The following is a 26,765-nucleotide window of genomic DNA, read 5'->3' on the forward strand; positions in this document are numbered from 1 at the left end:
CGAGTCTCGGGGCGGCCCGGGCGGCCGGGCGGGAGCCGGGGAGTCCGCGCGGCCCGGCTGGGCCTCAGCCCGCCCCTGGGCGGGGGCCGGCGCCCGGTTCCGGGTTCGTTTAGGGGAAGAGGTGGTGGGACCGGCGCGCCGCCGGGCGGGGACTGGCGGGTTCGGAGGGAGGAGCGGGGTCATAGGGGGTCGAGGGGGAATGCGGGGGGCGCGGGGTACTCGGCGGCGACTCCTGGAGTGTCCTGGGACGCGGAGACCGGAGCAGCCGTCGGGTCCCAGCCTCGCGACCCGCGCTAGGCGCCTGGGGACCCTGGGTGGGTGGTGGTGGGAGGAGGCAGAGAAGGTGGGCGAAGGGGAGGCTTTTTTCGCTCCGGAGTTCCGGGGGAGGGGGTAGCGCGTCCGGCTGCGCTTAGTGGAGGGTCAGCAGTGTTGACTTTCCAAAGTTGAGTAATTCTCGCGTTACTGGGTGTCGCGGGTAGAAGTTGTTAGGTGGGTGCGTTAAGGAGCAGATGCTGGATTTCAGGCTCCCGGAGGGCAAGGCGCGAAGTTTGTGGATTTACTGCTCGCAGCATGGTGTCCTTGAACTTAGGGCTGACTTTGCTCTTCCGAGTTCTCTGGAAAAAGGTCCCCTGCAAAAGTACGGAACGCTTGAATTGCGCTGGAGTCCCGCAGATTGCATTGCTGGCTCCTCTAACAGAACAGCAGAAGCAGAGGGCGACTGTCCCATCTCAGGTGTCCCCGGGAGCCGTAGGAATGAAAGCTGAAAGGGCCACCTGAACTAATTAATGTTCCCAGCCTGGTGACTGCAAGAAATATTCGAGTGTGATGACGGATCACATGCACTGATCTACTTTCATTCCTGTGAAAAGGGCTCGTTAGTCAAGGGGGTCACACATTTCAGGATGAGGTTTAATGTTAGATGTGGAGGGAGTGAGGAACCACAGTGGAGAATTGGTGATGGTAAAATCCCCTCGAAATTCTCAACTTAAAAAAAAAAAAAAGTAATATGCCCCCCATTTTAGGTCTCATTCATGGCATTGTTAATATTGGTGTTCTCTTGGTGACCCCATATATTTTTGAACCCTAAATCAGAACATATATTGTGACAACATTGGGACAAAGTATTTGACACAAAATTTGTCTAGGTTGCTCTAAATAGTCTAGGGAGTTGAACTTTAAATGCCTGGACCACTCTAATATGGGTCATGTATTCCAGTTATCTTGCGTTTTCTAATGTTAACACTACCCACCCCCACAAGTGCCACATTTTGTCCAGTTACTGCTAGTGATTTACTTTGACCACTTAAGAGAACGTTGCCTATGTTCTGTTTAATGCCTTTTTTTTTTTTAAGTTATGAAAGTTCACTTTTATATGATTTGCTTTTCCTAGTAGCTTTTGGACTACCTTTTTTGGACTTGCTGTTCTGTGGGACTCTGAGTACTTCATTTCCCTCCTATAGTGTTTTCCATAAGAAAAACTTGATTAGAGAGTTTTTCTGTATAGAAGGCATTGGTGACAGTTCTCAGAGGAGTGCCAGAGTGCTGTTTTTGAGGAGTATTGCCTGTATGAAGTAGCAGGGACTTGGTACAAGTAGTAGGGAAGAGAGGGAAAAGATCTTAAATTCATTAAAGGTCTTCTGTTGCCAGGCATCTTTCTATAAGTGACCTCTCATTCATGGAGGTATGTGATACTGTTTTTACCTTACAGATGAGGGAACTTTAGCTATAAGTCATGGAGCTGTTAAATTTGAGAACCACAAGTTAAACTCAGTTATTTGATTCTTAAGTTCATCTTGTGTGCCGGTGGGAGGCAGAAATGAACTGGTTGATAGTATGATATGGGCTCCAGCATTTGTAGTAGCTGCTGAGAAAAAAAAATCTGCCTTTTTTCTTTTTTTTGGTTTGTTTGCCACTGGCAGTAATGAGGTGATTTCCTGGCATGTTTAATACAGTGGTTCTCAAACTTGAGTGTGTATCAGAATCTTAACTGGAGGGCTTTTTAAAACAGTGCACTTTAAAACAGCGTTTCTGATTCAGTAGGTGTGGGTGGGACCTGAAATTTCGCATTTCTAAAAAGTGATCACTGGTGAGAATCACTGGTCTAATAAGTCATATAGAGGAGTAAAATTAGGTGTCTGCATGTACTAGACACTAAATTTGGTGATGCGGATATAAAGGTAAGAAAGAACCTTTGACCTGAATTGACAAACTGTTAACTTCTGTTTTCCAAAATAAGTTGTGTTTGGTTTCAGGAACCTCCCAGTCCTCTAGGGGGTATAGGTCTGAGGTTCAGAGGGAAGGGAAATGAAGGAGAAGGGTGTGAGAATAATGAGTGCGAAACACAGAGTTGCATGTGACGGAGAGGGTCCCCAGCAATTAGCTTAGTTGGCCTAGTTTTTTTCTGATTTAAAAATACTCGTCTTTGGTTGTCTCCCCCCCACCCCCACCAGGCTTTTCTGTTAATTGTGATCCAGACAAAGAGACTATGTAATAGTCTTATGAATTGAAAGATTACATCTTTTAGCACCCTCTTTCAAAAAGGCCTTTGGAAGAAGTCCAAAGCACTAGGTTAGGAATAGAATTTTTGGAGCAGAAAGACAACTTTAGTAGTATCTAGTATTCTCATGTTACAGATAACGTAGCTATTTTAATTCTTTGTTAATGGTTTGTTCTGTTTGGTGCTGTAAGTAGGAGCACAGCCTGGGAACCAGACCTCCTTTTATCTTTTTTTTCTTCCTTACCATGCTTCCTGGACCCAGGTTTTCTTTATTTCACTGAACTGACCTGACTAAACCATTTGTTTGGCCACATGTAAAGAATAGATGGAAATCTTTAGGTCTAAATGATATTGATCATTTTTATGTTCATCTAACCTACTTAAAGTTTCTTTTTTCTTTGGGATTTTTCTGGCATTATTTAAATTTGTAAAGAAAAAAAAGTAGGAAAAATGAATGACTTTCTGAAATTTATACACACAGAGTGTTTTAGCAGATGGTTAGATAGGTTTGGGGGTTCTTTTAATGTGTTAGGCTGTAGTTAGTAGTATAAATGTTCCAGTTCACTTGACTAGCTAGCATTTGCTGAACAAGGGCTTGAAATGCAGTAATTTTGATTCTGTGGGACAGGTTGTATTTCTCAGAAGTGAACTAATTGTGGTTAAGATTAATTTCTTTTGTCATTGTTTTCCTTAGATTAATGTCCTGTGGTCTATCTTTGTTTATATAGAAATATGGGAACCCAGTCATCTGCTCTTTAGAACTAAGACATTTCTTTCTTTCTTTTTCCTTCCTTCCTTTCTTTCTAAAGATCTTATTTATTTATTTGAAAGCGAGAAAGAGAGGGAGAGCTCGAGAAGGGGAGGGTCAGAGGAAGAGGCAGTAGCAGACTTCCTACTGTGCAAGGAGCCAGACCCAGCATTAGATCCCAGGACTGCAGAAGCATGACCTGAGCGGAAGGCAGTTGCTTAACCAACTGAGCCACCCAGGTGCCCCAATTTTGAATTTACTTCATACAACTTCACATTGTCTGAGTTATCTCATTTACTTTTCTTTCCTGTCTGTTCGCTCTAGAAGACATTTCAACTGCAGATTTATTTTTCTTTCAAGGTCTTTAGAAAGCTGGTTTAAAAAAAAAAGGTTAATTTTTTGTTTTGTACATCTGATAAATTTGTGTCATTTGGAGTTCTGAAATATGAGAATCATCAGTCTTACTCTACGGTGCTTTCTGGTGAGATGTAGTACAGAACTCATGGTTTTGTCAAGGAGTTTACAGACATCCTAGCGATGTAAGACTTGCTTTGTGAAGCACGCGGGTCCTCTCCCCTCTTGCCTCAGTTTAGATTTATGGGTCCACCCTGTAGTCTCGCCACTGCAAACGCCCTTTAATTTCCTCGCCCCTGTATGCTTTTGTTTTACTCACGTGGCACAATTCAACATCCATGAAACCCAACTTGGCCAACTTGATTGTTATACCTCAGAGTTGAACATGGCTGGAGAAAAACGCAGATAACCTTGCTGACTGGTCGCATTGTGAGCACATAATCTCAATTTCAAATGCACATTCAATACTGCCAGCATTCCTGTAATTCCCTAGTATGTCTGTTCCTGAAAATCAGCATTTCAGACCTCTTCTTTCCTTAAATATCCAATGTAACCCCCTTTCCTCTCTCTCTACCTCAGAGAATGAAAGCCACCACTGGGCAGTTTCCTTTTCTTTCTTCCACTGAGGTCCCTAGTCTACCTATATTCATACCCAGTCTGCTAGTTTTCTTATATTAAAATAGATAAAGCATCTCTATTCCTGGCAAAGTCCAATACCTCTACTTATGTGCTGGATTCCATTTTCTCTCATCTCTTGAAAATATTGTTCCTATAGTTATCATTTCTCTCCTGTGTCATCACTTTGTTTCTCTCTGTGGGATCGTTGGCATCAGCACTCCAGCATGCTGTAGGGTTTCCATCCTAAACTCCTTTGATGTCATGTGTCCCTTCAGCTACTGAGCTGTGTCTTGGCTTCTCTAGAGAGCAGGACTTTGAAGCATCGATAGTCTATTTGCTCATCTCTGTTCTCTTTTCATCGCGCGCTGCACTGATACCTGCGCGGCCTTACTCTCTGACTGCTGCCTACTTACACCTCTTACCTTAGTCTTCCTCTCACCCACCACTTCCCGCTGCACCAACTGCTTTATTATTATTACTGTTATTTTTTAGGGAGGGAGAGAGCAGGGGTGATGTAGGTTGGGTGGGCAGGGGCAGAGAGAGGGAGAGAGAGAATCTCAAGCAGGCTCCATGCCTAGCGTAGAACCTTTTGCGGGGCTCATAACCCCAAGATCATGACCTGAGCCAAAATCGAGAGTCGGGTGCTTAACCAGGAGAGCCGTCCAGGTGCCCCCACACCAACTTCTTTTACTTCCAAATGCCAATCTCATTTCTGACTCATTCTTGCTGTCCCCACAGTCTGGAAAGTTTCACCTGATGTCTTCAAATGAACAGTCATATTTCAGAGAGGCCTTTCCCGACAGACTGTGTAAAAAGGACTCTCTCCTTCAGTTAATAGTCTGTTTACCTTTTTGAATTTACTTCATACAACTTCACATTGTCTGAGTTATCTCATTTACTTTTCTTTCCTGTCTGTTCGCTCTAGAATATAAGATTTGTGGAAAGAGCTCTTGTCTCTGTACCTGAAACACATTGACATGAAGTGGATGTGCATAAATATTTTTTAAATGAATGAGTGAAGTTGACTGTTTAAGCGTTTTTTTTTCCGCATGGACTCTTCTAAATTTTTCTGTGTTGAAACTCAAGGGATCTTTCACAACATTTATGTGTTCACAGTTAATTGAAGCAAAGACAAGCAATGCCCACTGAAATTGAGCAAACCTGGTTATAATAGGTTTTATTTTCCTGGTTCACCCGGGAAGATTTCAGTGCGACATTTAGTTCAGATGTACCACACAACTACTCAGCCTTTTCTTCCTTTCAGTTTGACTCAGCCACTTTTTGGGTCAGAGTGACTAGAAAGAGATACTTAGGGTTTCCAGCTCAGTGTATTTTTCTTGAAACGGTTTTGTCATTGGTCTTTGGTAGACTATGGAATAACTAAGATAATGTACTTTTTGCTCTTTCTGTGGCTGATTTCCACTTTTTCTGTATTTCTGCTGTGCGACTTCTTTCATGCTCTACCCCATCTTGCTTCAATCTTGGATTCAGATCAGATCTTTTATGGACAGTATTTTGTCTTTTTTGACTTATATGCCTTTGTAGGATGATCTTTGGGTTCTCATCATCCATCACAATCTTCCTTTTTTTTTTTTTTTTTCTTAAAGATTTTATTTTTAGTAATCTCTACACCCAACATGGGGCTCAAACGCCAACCCCAAGATCAAGAGTCGTACACTCTACCTACTGAGCCAGTTAGGAGCCCCTCTTGCCCTTCACATTCTAAGTGCTCCAATCTGAATAACCCCCCTGGGCTTGCTACCTGCTGTGTCATCTGGCCTTAGCTTGAGCCTTAGTTCCTGCCTTTTTCATTCTTGTTCTTTGACTCTTGATTATGACTCTCACCACATCATATTCTTAACCCCTCAACTCTACATTTCTTTTCTTTTTTGAAGATTTTATTTATATGCAGAGAGAGAGAGAGAGTGCACACGCGCGAGAGAGTGAGAGAGTGAACACACAAACTAGGGGGGGTGGCAGGTAGAGGGAGAATGCAGGACCTGATCCCAGGACGCTGGGATTATGACTTGAGTGGAAGGCAGATGCTTAAACAACTGAGCCACGCAGGCTTTTCCTCAACTTTACATTTCTTTAAATTCTTCATTCTTGCTTGCCAAAATATGGTGGGTTCTCGTATACTAACTTCATAAAAAGACTTAGCTATTCCACCTTTTTTCTTATACTTCCTATATATTTTGTCGATCTGTGGTCATGCTCATCTAAGGAGAAACGTACTGTTTAATGCTGATTAGGTATGATGTTTGGTTGCTTTAGCTCTTAGAAAGTAGGAGATAGCTCTTGCCACTGTCTCCCAGCATGTGGCAAAGGAATAAAAAAGTATCCATGACTCAGAATAAGGTTGAGATACTATAACAGCCACCACAACTTACAAATAATTTTTTCTTTTTATATATTAATGTCTTATGAATCTTTGGTAGTATGTTTGATTTGATAATTGTTATTATATATCTTGGATTCTATTCTTTTTTGTAAACTTGTATTTTGCTGTATGTTGCTCTTAGTGTATATGAAATAATTACCCTTGTGAAACAGAAATTTATGAGAATTCAGAGAGGTAGATATAAGGACTGACAAAAGTAGAAGTTTCATGTGGCACCTGTTTAGGGATAAGCTTTTATACAGGCTTTAAATTTAGTTCTCCTTTGAATATTCACTGGTTCATGAAAAGTGGTTTAGAAAACCATCCAAAGGTTCATTTTACTACAAAAAGAAACGGACTTTCTGGGGCCTGAAGGGATTCCTACTTGAAGTTACTCCAGTCAAATTCCTACTTGAAGTTACTCCAGTCAACAAGGGGTTGTATCGAATAATCTGCAGACAGAATTGTTTCAGATCTGCAGCTGCCTGGGAAACCTTCAGGTAGTTGAGCCCTCGCTGGAGGAACCAGACAAACCAGACATCAGCTCTGGTATTCGGATGACTGGTCGTGATACTTTTAAGTAAGAAGGAAGACAGTTACATTCGTTCAGTGACTATTGAATGTCCACCTTGTGCAGGGCACTGAACTGGGTGATACAAAGATGAAAAGATGATTTCTAATCTCAAACTCATTTTTTGTCTGGATTGGGGTATCAGGGATTGCGAGAGGCTGGCAAACTGTGAAGGTCAATATGTTGAGGTGGTGTTGCAAAGTCAGGTCATGTGCTTGTGAGTGTGGAGATGTCATAGGAGCCCAGAAGGCGCTTCCCCACCCTCTCACTGCCGTAGTTAGGGGAGGTCTCGCAGAGGAACCAGCATTTGAGGCCAGAATCCTGATGGAGGAGTAGAAATTTCCCAGGGGGACAAGAGTGGGGAAGGTCTTTTTATGGAACAGCAAATGCAAAGTGATGTGGCGCGAGAATATAGTCTGTTTAGGGAAGTACAACCAGGTCGTGATGGTCTAGGAGTGCAGAGTAAGAGGTGGGGGAGAGCGGGGTGATGAGGTTGGACCCACATGAGATCTGATCACGGGGAGTGTCGTTTGCTCTTAGATCTAGACTGAGTCTAGCCAGTGATGTGAAAATACTGCATAATTTTTATTCCGAGTGCATTTTGGAAGATTTGCTCTGGCAGCAGCATGGGTGCTGGATTTGGAGGGACGTGGGGGGAAGCTCCCAGTTAGGAGGCACACTGTCTCTTGCCGGGAGGAAGGAGCCTGGACGACAACACTTATACTGTGGCAGGGTCTGTTATGGACATATGACCTGAAGGAATAATTCTTGCTGGACGATTGGGGTAGGCCGTGGAAAATGTTCTTAGAGGAGGTTGTATTTACTTATCACATTAAATGGAAGTTATATTGGATAAAATTGTAATTTAATAAAGATCTGAGTTTTATTCAGAAGGGACAGAAATGCTGGATACCTCTTTTAATCCTAGAAAGTGAGAGAAATTTAGTTTGAAGAGTAATTTAACTTTTGGGGTGACAGTGTGATGTAACATTTTTGGGGATCATACCAAATTTTGTTTGAAGGAATAGTACAAATGAAATACCTTTAAGTGCATGTTTTGGTACAATTTAGAGAAAAGTTAAAAGTTACCCGAGCGTGCATACCTGGCCTTGATGACCAGAGAAGTCCTCCCCGTGACTGATTCCTGTCTGATTCATGGCCGATTGCCCTATCTCCCAGGATACGCTTATCAAAGAAATACACTCTGCCATACCGGGTTCCGGGGTCCCCATTCTTTATGGATTTCACCTGCTGATTCAAGTAATGAATGCCAACGAATGTGACAAACAGGGGTCATTTTTGTCAGTGACCAGTTGGTGCGGTTCCAGTAGTAACAGACTGATGCTTTTTTCCAATGGTAACACTTGCACCCACCATTGCATTTAGCCTGCTCTCCCAGTTACCATGGTTTGGTTTCTTGATATCCTGAAGAATTTGGGATTTGGCCACCTTGTTGGTCTGCAGCTTTCTCACTTTCTCAAGCATGTTCCCTCTCTTGAGATTTTGAAGAAAATATTTGGCAAAGTTCTTCAAAGCCACACCACTGGGGGTCAAAGCAGCAAGACATGGACAGGTAGACGTAGGAGGCGTAGACCTCCAGGTTGATCTGGCAGTTGATGGTTTCTCTGATTCCTGGTTACGGTTTTGGCGCATCTGCGGGAGGAATGCATAATTGTGATGGGTGGCCAGGGAGGGGTCCTCTGAGGGCGCTGTGAGGAGGTGGAGAGCCAGTGGGTTGAGCTCTGGTTCCTTCCAAGCATTGTGAAAGCAGGAAACCATGATGACTCTCAGTGAGGAATGTCTGTCTTGAAATAGCTTGATCTGACAGTTCAAAGAACTTGGCAAATGCTTTTTTCCCTCCCACTAGACTTAGGTTCAGATGAACCTTGGAGGTTGCAAACCATTCTGCTAAAATGTTCTATTAAATGATGGATTGAATGAGTGAAGCATACATGGCTAGTAACTCGAGCACCTAGCCTGGATTATAGGGGAAAGATCATGGGCTGTGCTGAAAAGAAAGTTGGGCTTTGGAATTGAGTCTTGTTTTGGCAGTTACCAGGAGTGTGCCAGCGGGATGGGCTGGAGCCTTAGTTTCCTGAGTTACAAGAGTGTGGAAGATGTTTGCTTTCTATGGTTATTGTGAAAATTAAGTGAAATTATGACACTGAAAGTATCTAGCACATAATAGATTCTTAATTTCTTCTGTGCTACATTTTTCCTGTCAGACATTTTCATAGTTAGATAAGGGAAGCATTTTGACTAATAGTTTATCTCATACCAGAATTTCTTCCTTCTTCAGGCAATCTGGACTCCTCTATTCAGTGCGTCGATCTGATGTTTCCTTTGAGAAAATGTAATAGGGAAATGTTTGAAAGCTTCATGCTATTTTGAACACTATTCCCTTCCTACCCCCTGAATTTTGAGAATACACAGAATCCCATCAACATGCCCCTGTGATTACTTGTACCCCCTGTAATAGGCTGAATTGTTCCAGAGTTCATATACTCTTTCATCATTCGTCCTTGATTCTTAGTCATTCTCTAGTGTAATTTACCATAGTTTCCATACACATGTTTCTCTCAACATGAGTAATACACAGATTTTTGTTTTTATACTAGGAACTGTAAATGTTTATGGATGGATAGTTCATATTAGAAATTATCTTTAAAAAATAAAAATGGGCTATCTTTAACTCTTTTAATACCCCCACCCTTAGTTCCTTAAGGAGATTTAATATAATTTTATTATGGAAAATTTCACACATTTACAAAAGGAGGGAATGGTATATGAACCCCCAGGTCCCATCCCATCTCCTAACTTTAACAATTACCGACTCATGACTGATCTTATTTTAGCTATACCCTTGAATTATTTTGAAACTATCATATATGCCATCAATTTATTCATAAATATTTTAGAATTTATAAAGGATAAGTATTGTTTATCACCTATATTCTCTGCAGTATCTGATTATAATGCTGTCCCATTGAACTGTAGTTTAACAAAAACATTTGAGTCAGGGTTTTGTTGTTTTGGGGGGATAAAGCCATTTTATTGAGATGCTTTGGAGAAAGTTCAAAGGGTAGGAGGCAATGACATCTGGGCCCGAATCTCCCCAGCTTCACAGTTGCTGAAAGGAGAAGAGGTTATTTTGCTTGTCTTTCCTGACTTAATTGCCTGCTTAATTGTAAAATATGTTATGTCTATAGTGTTTACAAATATTAAGAGTTTTTAATTTCAAGTGATTTTTCAATCAGGAACATCGTTAACAAACACATTCCTCAGTTTGCTTTATTAAATTTTTACTGTATTAGTAGCACGTTGATACATTTTTACTGGAAAAAGTTAATATAGAATTACAGCATATGTGTATATATAGTTAAAGCATAAAGACAGAGCGCCAATACTGTTAGGCCACTTGCTACGCTTAGTTCACACCCCCACCCTTCTTTCCATCCTGGCCTGCTTTGAATCTCTTCCACCCTGTGGCCACACAGCCCCATGGGATCTTTTTAAAATGTACATCACATAGTGAGTTCCTTGATAAAACCCATTCTAATGCTGTCTCTGTTTTACTTAGAATAAACTGTAGGGGTGCCTGGCTGGCTCAGAGGGTTGGGCCTCTGCTTTCGGCTCTGGTCCTGGTCTCCTGGTCTCTGGGTCCTGGGATCGAGCCTGGAGTTGAGTCGGGCTCTCTGCTCAGCGGGGAGCCTGCTCCCCCCTCTCTCGGCCTGCCTCTGTGCCTATTTGTGATCTCTTGCTGTCAAAAAAAAAAAAAAGTAAGTTTCTTACTAGGGCCTGAAAGGCCCAGTGTGTTCTACGTTGCCCATATCCTCTATCTTTCCTAACATGCTGGAGCCACTCTTTTTGATTCCTGGAAGATGAGCTTGCTTTGCACTTGCTTTGTGCTCTTTGCCTGGTCGTGTTTTGGGTTGCTGGAGGTACTGGTCCTTCAGGATCCTCCCGCTGCCACCATCCCGACCTCCCACATCCCCCTCCAGCTCTGTTGTTTTTTAACTCAAACATTACCTTCTCAGGGGAGACTTATTTGACCCCTCTGTCTATATTTATAAAGTCCTCCTCCTCCTTTCCTCTGGCAGCTTGTCAAGGCATTTAGAAATTACCTTTTATCCACTGCAAGAGCAGTAAGTGTATGAATACTAGGTCTGGTTTTTCTGAGTGCTTGAAGTTGTAAGAATGTCAGTTATATTCATTTTTAGAATTTTTTTTTTGTATTTGTCCCACAAATTTTTTCCCCTTAATTCTCTTATTTGGTGTTAGTTTCTTAAAGATGATTTTGTCATCTTTGTACATTTCAGAATTGCCCATTGCCAATCTGTGAATACTGATTGTGGGAGAAGACCGATTGCCTGGCTGGAGGCTGGGAAATCCAAGGGTCTCTTCCTTTGCCTTGTATCAGAGTTTGGAGCACTCGGAGAACTGCATCCACCTCCATGGCATGCTTCCCCCAGGAAGGTGTTTGGGTGGGATTTTGCCCACTAACCCTATCCAGTCCTTTCTGTTTGTGTTCCCCACCCCATCCACCAACCTGAAATTTCTGTTTTTCTGATGGCCCTCCTCTTTTGGAAGTCATCCCCCACCTTCCTCCTATGAGGTTATGAATTTATTCTTTAATGACTTCTGTCATTTCTGGAATTTGAGCACCTTGGGAGGTAGGCTCATGTTCTCAGTTGGCGGTCCTGATCTAGTTCCTGTGGTCTACTTCAAAACATTTTTTTTAAATGTATGAGATTTTTATCTGCTGGTTTTCTCTTAATTGCAGGGATTTAAATTTTTTAAAAAAAATCTTGATTTGGGAAAATCTTAAAAATATACCAAACTAGGGAGAATAACATTGTGTACCTTGGGGTACTGTCGCCAAGCTTCAAAAATTATCAACATATGGCTGATCTTGTTTTACCTACACTTTTATTTTCCTTTTGAGATTACTTTGAAGTCAGTCCCATTCTTCATATTATGTATTCTGTAAAGACTTCAGTGTGTTGCCGAGATGCCAATATGCTCAGAAACAGCCTGTCTTCCTCTGATCACTCCTGGGAACCCCGCTTCTAGAACATTCTCATAAATGGCTAAAGCCTGGTGGATTCTCCTAATTGCCTCTTTGGAATAGACCACCCTATTCATCTCTGTTATGGCCACAGTTTTACACATAGTGTATATTCAATATCTTTTGTTTAATGAAATCCATTGGTTTTCATAATCTCCATTATGAAAAGCAGGTTATATTTTTGGATGGTATGGAATTATGTGGGACTACAGGTGACCTATCAGAATATAACTGGTTTCTGAATCTTTCTTGCATGGTGAAATTTCAGAGCAAGAGCCTATATTCGCCTTTTAAACCCATTGAAAATTCCAACTAGTTTCTCTGAATGTTACCCATACAGTCTTAAATAGGTTAGACATCTTTACGCTATTGCCCCAAACAGGACCCTGAGTTTTTGAGGCCATCAAGTTAAGGTTCCCTCTATTGCCCCCCCCCTTTCTTCCTTGTATGGAAGGGTCCATCCTTGGTCCATCCACCCAAGGAAATAACACATGGTACAGAAACTAGGAACACTGAAAGCTGAAAAAGCTACTTTGTTTAGTAGGACAAATAGCAAGATAAAGTGAATTTCTTTTTTTTTTTTTTTTAAGATTTTATTTATTTATTTGAGAGAGACAGTGAGAGAGAGCATGAGCGAGGAGAAGGTCAGAGAGCGAAGCAGACTCCCCATGGAGCTGGGAGCCTGATGTGGGACTCGATCCCGGGACTCCAGGATCACGCCCTGAGCCGAAGGCAGTCGTCCAACCAACTGCGCCACCCAGGCGTCCCGATAAAGTGAATTTCTTTGAACTCTTTGCTGTAGTGGATTTCCATTGCCTTTGGTGACGAAGATGGCAGAGGCCCCTTCAGTGCCCACATCTCTGCCGTGGGCATCCTGGACTCCTGTTCTTGCTTCACTTGGCTTCCACATCCAGACGGTCGCCGTAAGCCGTGTGTAGTCCTTCTCTCCTGTTCCTCTGAGCAGTCTGGTCTGTGTTTCCGTAGTCACTCCACAGTCAGGTCACCTTCATGTCACCTGGCTCTGGTGACTGTGGATGCCTTATGGTTCCCTTCTCCCTCCGGTTCTTTATGAGACTCACCTAATGCCTGAAGCGACCCGCTCCAGCAGAGTGAAATCACGACGGAGAGGAGAGCTACCCGAGATGTAGGACTTCAGTTTCTCTGAAAGCCTCATTAATTCTCTTACTTCTGGGCATTTAAATGCGCTGTTCTTTCTGTTCGGAATGTTGGTTTTTTCCCCCTTTTCATGTTGGCTGTATTCCTTTTTTTCCTTCAGGTTTCAGGCGAGACCTCAGGAACCCCCTTACTGTTGTCCAGTAGAACTTTCTGTGATGACAGGAAATGTTCTGTGCTGTTTGCCATGTGTCCTGTGCTATCACTAGCTTTCCAGCACTTAAACTGTGACTAGTGTGACTGAGAAATTACATTTTAAGTGTTATTTAACCTTAGGTGTTAGGTGTCCTAACTTGTGTCCTTACAGCGTCCTCTGTGTGTTGCCCCATCATGACGCTGTATCGTATATCTTCCTACATTTTTATTATGAAACATTTCACAAAGTTGGAAGAATTTTTTATTGTACATTCCTCTATCTGTCACCTGGATTCTGCCCTGAATACAATTACCATACTTGGTTTTAACACATATCCATCTAGGTCTTCTCTGTCCATCCATTAATTCTTTTCTAAAATTACATTTCAAAATAATACCAGGGGCGCCTGGGTGGCTCAGTGGGTTAAGCCGCTGCCTTCGGCTCAGGTCATGATCTCAGGGTCCTGGGATCGAGCCCCGCATCGGGCTCTCTGTTCAGCGGGGAGCCTGCTTCCTCCTCTCTCTCTGCCTGCCTTTCTGCCTGCTTGTGATCTCTCTCTCTCTGTCAAATAAATAAATAAAATCTTTTAAAAAAAATAATATCAGTACTCATTCCCCTAAATATGTTAACATGTCCGTCATCAACAGCTTTTTTAAATGTAAAATTTATGTATAATTATCCATATTTTTAAGTATCTGTTTGCTGTTTTGATAGTTGCACGTCCCAGTGTACGCCGTGTCTCTGTCAAGATTAGTGCATCTTGGGGCGCCTGGGTGGCTCAGCGGGTTAATCCACTGCCTTCGGCTCAGGTCATGATCTCGGGGTCCTGGGATCGAGTCCCGCATCGGGCTCTTTGCTCAGCAGGGAGCCTGCTTCCTCCTCTCTCTCTCTGCCTGCCTCTCTGCCTACTTGTGATCTCTCTCTGTCAAATAAATAAATTAAAAAAAAAAAAAGATTAGCGCATCTTCATCACCCCAGGAAGTTCTCTCCTGCCCCTTCCTGGGCTGGGCTGTCCTTTCTCCCACCTCCCCAAGAGATGACTGTTCTGATTTTTTTGTCCAGCGGTGTCTGCTTAGCAACTGGAATAGCTTAATATCATGCTCACTGTAAAAGAAAGAGGTTTTGGCTTCTTCGTTTCCATATACATCCTTTTTTCTTTTTTTTTTTTTTTAAGATTTTATTTATTTATTTGTCAGAGAGAGAGGGAGAGAGAGCGAGCACAGGCAGACAGAGAGGCAGGCAGAGGCAGAGGGAGAAGCAGGCTCCCCGCCGAGCAAGGAGCCCGATGTGGGACTCGATCCCAGGACGCTGGGATCATGACCTGAGCCGAAGGCAGCTGCTTAACCAACTGAGCCACCCAGGCGTCCCTCCATATACATCCTTCTACACACATTAAATTTTGTGTTTGATTTTCAGCTTGATCAGCTCTTTGGCTACCCAAAATAAGAGATTGTGTTAGGGCTGCTATGGAAGCTCACAGAGGGAAACTTGAGCTGAGTGTTCACGCTAGTTGGTTCTGACCCTCTGTAAGTGTTCTAGTGCACTTCAAAGAATCCCCCCACACCACAGTCCTTACCTTCATCACTACTTTCACTGGGGTCATGTGCAACATCCTTGGTTTTCCAGTTGGCTTGGTTTTCCAATTAGCAAGTGACTGCTGTCAGCCACAAATGGCAGATGCTTAACAACTGAGCCACCTGGGCATCCCCAAAACCAGTCCATTTTTTTTTTTATTAAGATTTTTATTTATTTATTTGACAGAGAGAGATCACAAGTAGACAGAGAGGCAGGCAGAGAGAGAGGAAGGGAAGCAGGCTCCCTGCTGAGCAGAGAGCCCGATGTGGGACTCGATCCCAGGACCCTGAGATCATGACCTGAGCCGAGGGCAGCAGCTTAACCCACTGAGCCACCCAGGCGCCCCAAAACCAGTCCATTTTTAAAGCCAGGTACTGAAGGATGAATTCAGAGCAGAGAGGTAGTATACCGATAATTGGCATAGATGGTCAGATCATGTTATTCTACTCAGAATTCCTCATTAGCCCCCTGTTTTACCCAAAGTGAAACCAGAGCCGCACACAGTCAGGCCCTCTACTTCTTTGACCTCCTCTTATAGGACTGTCTTCCTTGGTGCTCTGGGGTAGCCATCCTGGCCTCCCTGCTCTTTTTGGAATGTAACCTGCCATGCTTCTGGCTTAGGACCCCTGCACTAGCTGGTCCTTCTTGGAAAGCTCTTTTTTTCTACCTATCTGCATGTGAGTTCCTCACTTTGCTTGGAGTAAGTCTTTGTTCAGATGTCAGTTTCTCAGTGAGACCCATCCTTGACCACCTTGTTTGATACTGAGAACCCCAGCACTCCTGATGACCTCACATGGCTTGACTCTTTCCGTGACACTTTTTACCTGCCATACTCTATAATTTATGTATTTCTTAAGTCTGTCTCCTCCCTCCATAATGTCCAGCACCATGAGTGGCAGAGGTTTTTGTTTGTTTTGCTCACTTACCCCAAATACCTAGATTAGTGCCTGGCGCATTGTAGATGCTCAGTAAGTACTTGAATATTACACCGCACTTGATAATGCTCATTAAAATGATATTCTGGGGGCACCTGGGAGGCTCAGTTGGTTAAATGTCTACCTTCGGTTCTGGTCACCATCCCGGAGTCCTGGGATCGAGTCCCACGTCTGGCTGTCTGCTCAGTGGAGAGCCTGATTCTCTCTCTCCCTCTGCCTGCCGCTCCCCCTACTTGTGCTCTCTCTCTGTCAAATAAATAAATCTTTTAAAAAAATGAAATTCTAGTTTAACAAAGCAATTATGATTTTGTTGTTTGACATATTGTTACTACTACTGTGGTGGGCAGTTTCCCTTCTATTTTGGAGACTGGTTCCATTCTTTTGATTGACCAGGCTGATAATGCGTATGTTTTGGGGTTGCTTGCACTCTGTAAAACGAAGCACTGGGCTTTGTTGTTACCTTTTCTGTGTCACTCTTTAGCTTCTGTGACTCATCTGACCAGATTCCTGAAGTAGATAACTATATATATATTTTTTAAAGATTTTATTTATTTGAGAGAGAGGGAAAGAGAGAGTTCATGTTTGCACGTGCGCCTGCGAGATGAGGGGTGGGGTAGCGGGAGACGGAGAAGCAGACCTTCGCTGAGCAGGGAGCCCATCACAGGGTGATCCGAGGGCCCTGGGATCATTGACCTGAGCCAAAGGCAGATGTATAACCAACTGAGCCACGCAGGTGCCCCATATTTTTAACATTTTATTCTTCAGAATTAAATCTTGGTCATGGAAAGTTAACTTATTTTTGTTGTTGTTTTTAGGTGCTGAATGTGGAGTAAATGCAGATGTTGAGAAACATCTTGAATTGGGCAAGAAGTTACTTGCAGCTGGACAGCTAGCTGATGCTTTATCCCAGTTTCATGCTGCAGTAGGTTTGTATCTTGGAACCAAAGCCCTCAGGGGCCATTCCAATGAAGTCTAGTTAACAGCACCTCCTTTGGATAACATTGTAAATAAACACTGTTTAATGTTTAAAGAAAACATTTAAGAATATTTGCAGGATTCTGGGTGAAATAGATTAATAAACACATAACACTTAAATACGTATGTGTCTAACACAAGAGAATTTTCCAGATAACTTGGACTTTCTACTGTAAGTACCAAGAATAATTCAAGATAATTTTGACAGAAAGCTTTTCTCACTGTATTATTATAGTTTTCTGTCCCCCTTAAAGATTTCATTGAAGATGGTTTAATGATGACTTGAGAACATTGGTTTGATTATTTTACTTTGAGGCCTTTGGGAGTTCTTGCCGTCCATTGTCTCTTCTGTGTTGGTCAGACTTCCTCCATCTCTTAGGCTGTACTGTTGCTCATTTGTTTTTGTCTGTAATGTCAGCGGTCTTTGCACCTTTCAGTCTGTTGGGACCAAGAGAAACAAGATGGCCACAATAAATAGGTTCTAAATGAGGAGTTAAAGGATTTTCTTAAGAGTCACTGTATATGCTTTTGTGTTAGGACTTTCTGACATTGACTTTTCTGAATCCTTTTTAAAATTATTTATACATTCTTACCTGTATTTGGGATGGTTAAGAGTGACAAGTTAACTGAGAGTTAATAATATGGTGGGTTTTTTTTTGTATATTTTTAATAAGATAATTATTAATTATCTGGTTTTGCTCATCAGAAAAATTATCATCTTACTCTTAAAATTTACTTTGTAAACAGTACATGATTAGATTTTGGTTTGGCAATATTTTTCTTAATGCTTTTTTGAAAACTCAGATTTTCATTACTGATGCTGTTAGCTCTCTAGAATAATAAAAAACCTAGATTTTAATCTTGGCTCTGCCACTTGATCATGCTATATTATTGGTCAAGTTATGTAAGTAAATTTTGGCTTAAACAAGTTGCCTGCATATTCTTAGCAGTTTTCACTGTGCTACCCAAAAAGGGATTTCTTTGTGAAGGTTAGGTGAGAATAATGTATATAAAGATTTTTTTGAAAATAGGGTACAATTACACATGTAAGGTATGTAGAAATACAATTTTTGTGTCTCTGAAAATTAAACTTTGAAAAAACAGACTTGATGTGTTAATAGGATTTTCTTAACTATGTGAGGTTTCTGTTGGGAAACAGATTAGCTTACCTTGGGAAGTGGTGGGTAATTGGCACAATAATTCGCACAAGTTACTTTTCAGCAGAGACCGAATACTGTGTGACCGTGTCATTACTGAGGCCACACTTCTCTGGTGATTTGAACTGTCTTCAGTGCTGCAGCATGATAACGAAAAAAAAATTTCCATTATTGTCTTAGATAAAGCATGTCTTTAAAAAAAATACTGATTCTTCCCTAGTAGTGCAAGAGTATTTGCAGAAACGTAGACTTCCTACCCACTTTATACTTTATTATTTGCTTTCTTTAATCTCAATTTAGCAGAACTGTTAGGGCCATGTAAAATTGTTACAGTAGTTTAAAATGACTGCCCATTTTTCTTTAGCTTCACTGTCGTGCAAGAATTGTTGAGATGGCTCTTTCACAGAATACCCAATAAAATACTACTGTATTCACCGAAAGATGTAGATTAGGAAAGCTAGAATGTGGTAATTGATTGGTGGAATTCAGTGAAGGGAGAAAGCGAAGTCCTACTGTGCATTCGGAGCTCGAGGTGTCCTTCTGTCTGTCATGATTTGTTCAGGTACAGCAATTCTCGGATGGCGCCCACATCATAATTTCTGAAGGGGACCTGTGTAGTTTGGGACATTTCATCATTTTAGTTTGTGTAAAACACTGGTCATAACTAACTGTAGAAAATAAAGTTTAAATTGTCTATGATGGCAGTACACAGGGGATAGTGACGGGAGGGGTGATGTCATGGTCCATTGAATCTCTTGGGAGATGTGTACGTGTGTTTATCAGAGAAGAACTTTAGAGCCTCCTTTTCGATGGTCTCTTTTACTAAACATCAAATGTGGTGTGGCCACACTGCTGTTTAGGCCAGCCTAGTGAATTAGGGGGTGCCCCTCCCCAGCAGTGACCACGTCCGGGTCTCCTGACTGGTGGCCTGGCCTGTTGTGTGCCTACTGCTATGGGCCGTGGAGTTCTGCGCTGGGGGATGGCGATCACGCTTTAATACATTGCTTTACACTGCGTAAAGAGCTCATTGTTTACTCACTTACTGTATTTCCAACTTCCCAGTTTTGTGATGTACTTTATTTCTTTAACTTCTGTGATTAGAAATTGATGTTAGGGTTTGCAGTAGAATTTGACTAGCAGTATTGGTAGTTATCAACAGATTGTTTTTATTATAATGCTATAGCTGACGTTATTTATGGTTGTGGCACCCTCCTATTTTCATTTTTGAAAAATTGCTAGGTGCATTTTGAAAATTACTTGGGCTTGGTATGTTTTATGATTACGTTTTTAACACAGTAAAAGGTTTATTAAAATTCAGTAGCAACACAGATTGTTTCTACAGTATGGTACAGCTCTGTCAGTGATTTGAAGTTTTTTTGTATCAGGCATATGAATATTTTTTGGCAGAAGTTTTAAGATTTATGAACTGATGAAAACATTCTTGATCTGTTGGAAACTGATTTGAGGAAGAATGTTGATTACCACTTTCCAATAGTCTGCTGGAACAGTTGCATTTATTTTAGTATTACAAAGCAGTCAGACACAAGTTTTTTTTTGTTGTTGTTGTTTTTAAAGATTTTATTTATTTATTTGACAGAGAGAGAGATCACAAGTAGGCAGAGAGGCAGGCAGAGAGAGAGGAGGAAGCAGGCTCCCCGCTGAGCAGAGAGCCCGATGCGGGGCTCGATCCCAGGACCCTGGGACCATGACCTGAGCTGAAGGCAGAGGCTTTAACCCACTGAGCCACCCAGGCGCCCCTTGTTGTTGTTGTTTTTTAAAGATTTTATTTATTTATTTGACAGAGAGAGATCACAAGTAGGCAGAGAGGGAGGAAGGGAAGCAGGCCCCCTGCTGAGCAGAGAGCCCGATGAGGGACTTGATCCCAGGACCCTGAGATCATGACCTGAGCCGAAGGCAGTGACTTAACCCACTGAGCCACCCAGGCGCCTCCAGACACATGTTTTGTTTAGCGATTTATCATTAGAGAAACTGCAGTGCAGTGTGAAAGTGCACTGACTCTTATTCCCACAGCATGATCTTATGGAGATCATGAATTCTGGGATCCGAAATCACTTTTTTGATAGATTTAGCAGGATGTCTTAGCTGTCTAGATCTGGCAGGAATGAATGTCTAATCTGGTAGGTTAAATAAATGGTGGGCATTTCTGAAATGATAGGTGTCCCCACTCACTTGGTAAGAAAATCAGTATCCCATTTATAGTTTTCCAAAATCAAAAAACAAAATCCTTGTCTACATTTATTTGTCACTTAAACATATCATGATGTTTTCTCATCAAATTTGTACCTCATTTGTGAGGTGGGAATGGGCATTACTCTTTACATTTAGACAGAAGGGAACAAGGAGTACTTTAGTAACTTTCCAAATGCCACATTCTAACTTAAAACATTGTGAACTTCTTAGGGATGGGTAGAGTATTACTATTATTGTGAGTATCATTCTTATTATTTGTGTTGAAGTATAATCGGCACACGTTACATTAGTTTCCTATGGGACTAAAGGAATTAGTTTTATTTGATTCCTCATTTTTGTAGGTTTATTGTTAAAAATTGGGGTTCTAATTCCACTTCTTGTTTTAAAAAATATCTAAAAACTGAAGAATAAAGCAACAGAAAGTAAATGACCCAGAATTATTTTAAAGATTTATTTATTTATTTGACAGAGATCACAAGTAGGCAGAGAGGCAGGCAGAGAGAGAGGAGGAAGTAGGCTCCCAGCTGAGCGGAGAGCCTGATGCAGAGCTCAATCCCAGGACCCTGGGATCATGACCTGAGCCTAAGGCAGAGGCTTTAACCCACTGAGCCACCCAGGCGCCCCAATCCAGAATTATTTTATATAGACACTTTTAATATATGTGTAATCCAGTACTTAATACAAAAGCTGTGTCATATATAATCCTCCTTGGAGGTTTTTTTGCATAGACTGAAATGGTCAGTTTTTTCCCAAATCGAAGTCCAATGCAATTTTTAGTGAAGGTGCTGCCCTGATAAGATGCCCGAAATTAGCACTAAGCATTCTTCTTTTCTTGAAAGAATTAGATGCAGAGTTCAAAAGAAGCAACATCTGTACTTGCAGATGCCATTGTTAATTTCATATGAGAGAATGATCTAAATATCCTGTGAGGCACATCTCTTTAAGAGCTATGTCCATTCTCTGGAATCCCTGCGTGGGGCGGCTGGCAGGGAAAAAGGGGACTGTGTGACCAGATGTTTGCTTTGCCTCCTGGGTGGGAGGAACTCCAAAATCAGACCGGCGAGCTCAGAATCTCCGAGCAGCTTCTCTTCCAAAAGCAGGAGATGGCAGCGTCTGCCAGACGCTCTGTGCCACCTCGCGCGAACTGCTGGGACCAGAGGACAGGACCAGCAGAGACCTCAGCCCTCTTCCTCTTTGGTACCCTCTGACAAAAACCTCTTCTGGGCTGAACAGAATGTGGCAACAAACCATTTGCTCCCCAGGTTTCCAGACCTGGCTCTGGAAGGAAGACCCATGGGAAGGGAGCCACATTCATCCGGAGGTTGGGAAACGTTTTCCTTGGTCTGGGGCAGGGCTGATGTTGGCATGGTTCCTTCTTGTCCACAACAAGGTGACACTAGGGAAAGGAAACAAAATAGAAGCCTTTCTCGATGAGAAGGACCCAAGAATCAAGACCGGAAGCAAGGGAGGAGCTCCTGGGGTAGGGTAGGGTAGAAGAGACCCTGTGGGAAAGCTGGCTAGCTCCAGGGACCAAGTATTATGGTGTCTCATGGAAATGAAAGAAAGACCAAACAAGCTGTATGTGTCCTGACTTTGTAGTCCCTTGCTTGTCCTAGGCAGGTCTCAGTGTTGGCCTTGATTGTGGTGGTCATTCCGTTTCCTTTTATTTGAGTCCCTGTGGGCCAGGTGATACAGAGACACAAAAGTGAATTTACTCAAGGAATTTGTTTTCTCTAGACTGAGATGTGTGTATAAATAATAACAGAGGGAGTGGTAAGTGTTCTGGGCCCAGTAAGAGGTATAGTATATTACAGAATGCTATGGAAATTGAGGGAATGGAAGGTATATTTTCACATGTGTAATCAAATAGGTCATTTAGGCTGTGCCTCAGAGGTCAAGTAGGATTTGGATATATGAAGTGGGTAGTGTGCGATGTAAACTCCAGGCCTTAAATCATGTCATTTGTAGTATTTACTTTTTTGCTTAGTGTGAATAAATAATGGAAAATGTGTTTTTATTTTTTTTTAATTAATGAATATAGAAGCATTTCATGTTCATGGTGACACATTTGGGAGTATGTATATATAGTATAAAGAAGAAAACCTGACCTGTCTGCCCCAGTAACTGCTGTTGATCCGTGGAGAATCTCCTTTTACATTCAAAGGCAGTCACTTAAGCGTCAGAAATCCATAGTTTCAAATCATTTTCATGGGCACTTACACTCACCCGACCCACATATTTAATTCATTGCACATTCTAAGTTGAATATGAACTAAACCTAAAAATGTATCATGTATTCTCTAAATGTAGTTACTCTGTTTCTTAGTTTTTCTTCAGACTAATTACAGTCTTTTGTAGGAAATACCCCGTATACAGGCTGCTGACTGCTCTTTTTCCCTTGTCTTCCAAGCAGAACTGACTAAGAAAGAAATTTCAGTGATGCTTAGCTGGGTTTTATGGATTGTTTCTGGTTTTTGTTTTATATTTGAGAAAAAAATAAGGTGTTTTTTTTTATTGTTAAAATGCCCAGTTCTCTTGGTTTTTCAAAAATATAACTATAATAAAATATGTATTACAGTAAAATGCATATTACAAAAATTTGCCATTTTGACCATCTGCAAGTGTATGAAGTTGGTGGCATTAAGCACATTCACACCGTTGTTTGTACAGCGCACACCAGTGTTCGTCTCTGGAGCTTTGTCCTCACCCCAGACGGAAACTCCGCACCCATCAAGCAGTTGTTTCCCATTTATCTGTCTCTGCATTTCTCTCCTTTCCTCTTTCTTCCTTTCTTTTTATCATAGCCATCCTAATGGATGTGAAGTGATGTCTCAGTGTGGTTTTGATTTGCATTTCCCCAGTGATTAGTGATGTAAACATTTTTTCAGGTGCTTTTGGCTATTTGTACCTCTTCTTTCATACAGGGTTTCATAGCCTGCTCTGTCCTCCTGCTCTACCTTTGTCCAGCAGTACTTCAGGTAGTTCAGTGCCATTAACAACTGCTCGAAACCATGATTTTCAATGATTATATACCATCCTGCCATACAGATTCCCATTTGCCATGTTTTTCAAATAGTAAGACCTTCAGGGGTAGAACTTTCAGAGAGTTTTAGTTGTAAATCTTACAATGATGGAACATCTCTGTGCATAAATGTTTATTTGTTTAAGAGAGGTGGCTGGGTTTGGTCAAGAACATATATGTTTCAAAATTGCTTTCTAGGAGGACTGTTTGACAGCACAAGGTTTGCTTCTAACTGTAGGCACTGAGCAGAGTGGAATTAGCTCGAAACCTAACATATTCATCTGTATTCCTTCTTTCCAATATTGTTAACTTAATTAGTCCTGCTCTCGTTTCCACTCTCCTCCTTTGTCCTAAGATTTGTACCTTTATTTCTTCACTGCCATTTTGATTGGAATTTGTGAGAGAGCAGAGATTGCACATTTCATATGTCAGTTTAATTGGAAGTCTGTGATTTTCTAAAATCCTGTGAATAGTTACATTCTTGGTATTTTACTTAAGGAAGTTTCAGCAAAGACAAAGACTGAAATGGATACTTATAGAAGTTATGAGTTGCATATAGTTACTATTTTAACCAAGAGGTTGGCAAGCTTTTTCTTTAAAGAGCCAGATAATGAATTTTTAAGCTTTGTAGCCATACAGTCTCTGTGTTCATATTTTTTAATTTTTATTATTTGGCAACCCTTTAAAAATATAAAAGATATTCTTGATTTGAAGTCTGTGGGTTGGATTTGGCTCAGAGACCCTAGTTTGCCAATCCTGTTCTGGCTTTTTTTTTCCCCTTAAAGATTGTATTTATTTGTCAGAGAGGGAGAGGGAGAGATACAGAACACAAGCAGGGGACGCTACAGGCAGAGGGAGCAGCAGACTGCCCGCTGAGCAGGGAGCCCGATGCGGGACTGGATCCCAGGACCCTGGGATCAGGACCTGAGCTGAAGACAGAAGCTTAACCAAGGCTAAGTCACCCAGGCATCCCAGTCCTGTTCTGCCTTTATTTGCAGTGATCTTGCTAGTCAACGCAACACATTATTGATGAAGAAATATTTTTCTTAATGCCTTTCTTTCTTTTTTAAAAAAGATTTTATTTATTTATTAGAGAGAGCTCAAAAAGTTGCAAGAGAAGGAGCAAGTGGGAGGAGGGGCAGAGGGAGAGGGAGGGAGGGAGGGAGAAGGGAGAGAATTTCAAGCAGACTCTGTGCTGAGCGCAGGGCCCTGTTTGGGGCTCAGTCCCACCACCCGAGATCATGACTAGAGCTGCCGCCAGGAGTTAGATGCTTAACCCACTGAGCCATGTGGGTGCCCCTTCTTAATGCCTTTCTTAAGAGAATTGCAAATTCTAGTACTGTTTAGGTTATTTTTTTTTTTTAAAGATTTTTATTTATTTGACAGACAGAGATCACGTGTAGGCAGAGAGGCAGGCAGAGAGACAGGAAGGGATGTAGGCTCCCCACTGAGCAGAGAGCCGGATGTGGGGCTCGATCCCAGGACCCTGGGACCAAGACCTGAGCCTAAGGCAGAGGCTTTAACCCACTGAGCCACCCAGGTGCCCCTAGGTTATTTGGTTTTTGAATAAATTACCAAGAGCTAATATTTGTTATTTCAATTTTCAGATGGTGACCCAGAGAACTATATTGCTTACTATCGGAGAGCTACTGTCTTTTTAGCTATGGGCAAGTCAAAAGCAGCACTTCCTGATTTAACTAAAGTAATTGAATTGAAGATGGATTTCACTGCAGTAAGTGCATCTAAACTTTCTTTAAGGGAGAACTTCATTTGGAATTTGGAAGAGTTAATTGGTCTTAAGGTGAGGACCGGCCTGCATAGCTGAAGGACGGAGAAAGCCGCCGTGGTGTAGTGGACTGGGCAGCAAGAGAAAGCCAAAGTGTCTGGAATCAAAGGTCTGTGTGAAACAGGAACAGTGGGTGCAGCCTCTGATTTTGAGAAGTGTGCCAGTGGTGTTAGCTTTGTGGTTTCGGAAGACCTCTGGAGGGCGGAGTGTGGGACAAGCTGTGAGGCTGCGTAACCAGCCGATCGAGAAGCTGAGCTGGCTGAAGCTGAAGTTCATGAAAAGGCTGTCAGGGGACGGACAGTAGTTCCTATTAAGGCTGTAGCAGGAAGAACAAAGGGCAGGAGATAGGTCGGTTAAGCAGTGGTTTGTGGTGAGGACACAATCGTGAATTAGACTGATCCTTCCCTGCAACCAACCCAGAAGCTTCAGAAATGGAGGAATTTACAGTCCTGATGGGATGTCCTGATGACTGGCAGGTCAGCGTAATGGCTTAAAATAAATGGATAAGTTAGATGGTTTCAAAATTAATTTGGTGACTCATTTATTGTTTATATCCTACCATATTCCAAAAAGGACTAGGGATAACTGAAAGGTATGGGTGAATGTTTGGCGTGAAATATTATTATTATTTTAGGATGGAATTCCCAAAAGTCAGATTTTTTTCTTTAATCTGTTACTTTACCTAGCTGAGTACAACCTATCAGAAGGTTAAGTAGTTCATTTTCCTAGGATTATAGTAGCTATTAGGTAGCTAAAGTGGCTTTCATCTTGCTATTTATGTGTGTTGATGCACTTAACAGAGGATTAGGGACATTTTTACATGTTGTAAATGTAATATATACGTTCTAGTGGACTGTCAATGTGGTTTCTGTCTTATGGTCACATTGGTCCTCAGAGCGTTGGTGTTCTTGGAAGAGCTGGGATTATGCACATGAAGAGGAATATCAAATGTTGGGGGGGAGTGATGCACGTGGGAAGGGAAGAGGTGTTGTTATTCGGTTATAGTAGAGTGCATATGTCCACAGGGAATTAATAAAAACAAAATAATTTCTAGAACTTTGATTGGTAAAGTCCCAAATTACACAGCCTTTTTTATAGTACAAAAAGTTATTACAATGGCAAATTTTTTTTTAATTGAGATACAATTCACATACCATCAAATTCATCCTTTTTTAAATTTTTATAATTCACTGGTGTCTTAGTATATTCACAGGGTTGTGCAAACATCACTACTGTCTAGTTCCAGAACACTTTTGATACCCCCAAAAGAAATCTAGTCCCTTATAGCAGCCCCTCCCCATTTATGCTGTGGTCTTTGGCCACCATGTATCTTTCTGTCTGTATGGATTTGCTTATTTGGACATTTCATGTAAGTGCAGACGTACAGTATGTGGCCTTTTGTGTCTGACTCTTTTCACTATGCATATTGTTCTCAAGGTCCGTCCATGTTGTAGCGTGTGTCAACACTTCATTCCTTTTTATGGTTGGTTGATATTCCATTGTATAGAGAGACCACATTTGCTTATTGACGTTATAGTTGGTGGGAGTTTACAATTTGG

The 26,765-nt window shown here is 41.8% G+C and overlaps 1 protein-coding gene across 1 annotated transcript in view; it reads left to right on the forward strand.

The window, feature by feature from the left end:
* The window catches only part of DNAJC3 (DnaJ heat shock protein family (Hsp40) member C3), a 61,082-nt gene that overhangs the window by 287 nt on the left and 34,030 nt on the right, over positions 1–26,765 (forward strand). Inside the window, exons 2-3 of the mRNA XM_044249973.1 lie at positions 16,871–16,981; positions 25,028–25,152. Coding sequence (XP_044105908.1) covers positions 16,871–16,981; positions 25,028–25,152 — 236 coding nt within the window. The remainder of the gene's footprint in view (positions 1–16,870; positions 16,982–25,027; positions 25,153–26,765) is intronic.

The sequence above is a fragment of the Neovison vison genome, chromosome 5 (genome assembly GCF_020171115.1).
Source record: "Neovison vison isolate M4711 chromosome 5, ASM_NN_V1, whole genome shotgun sequence".
Lineage (NCBI taxonomy): Eukaryota > Metazoa > Chordata > Mammalia > Carnivora > Mustelidae > Neogale > Neogale vison.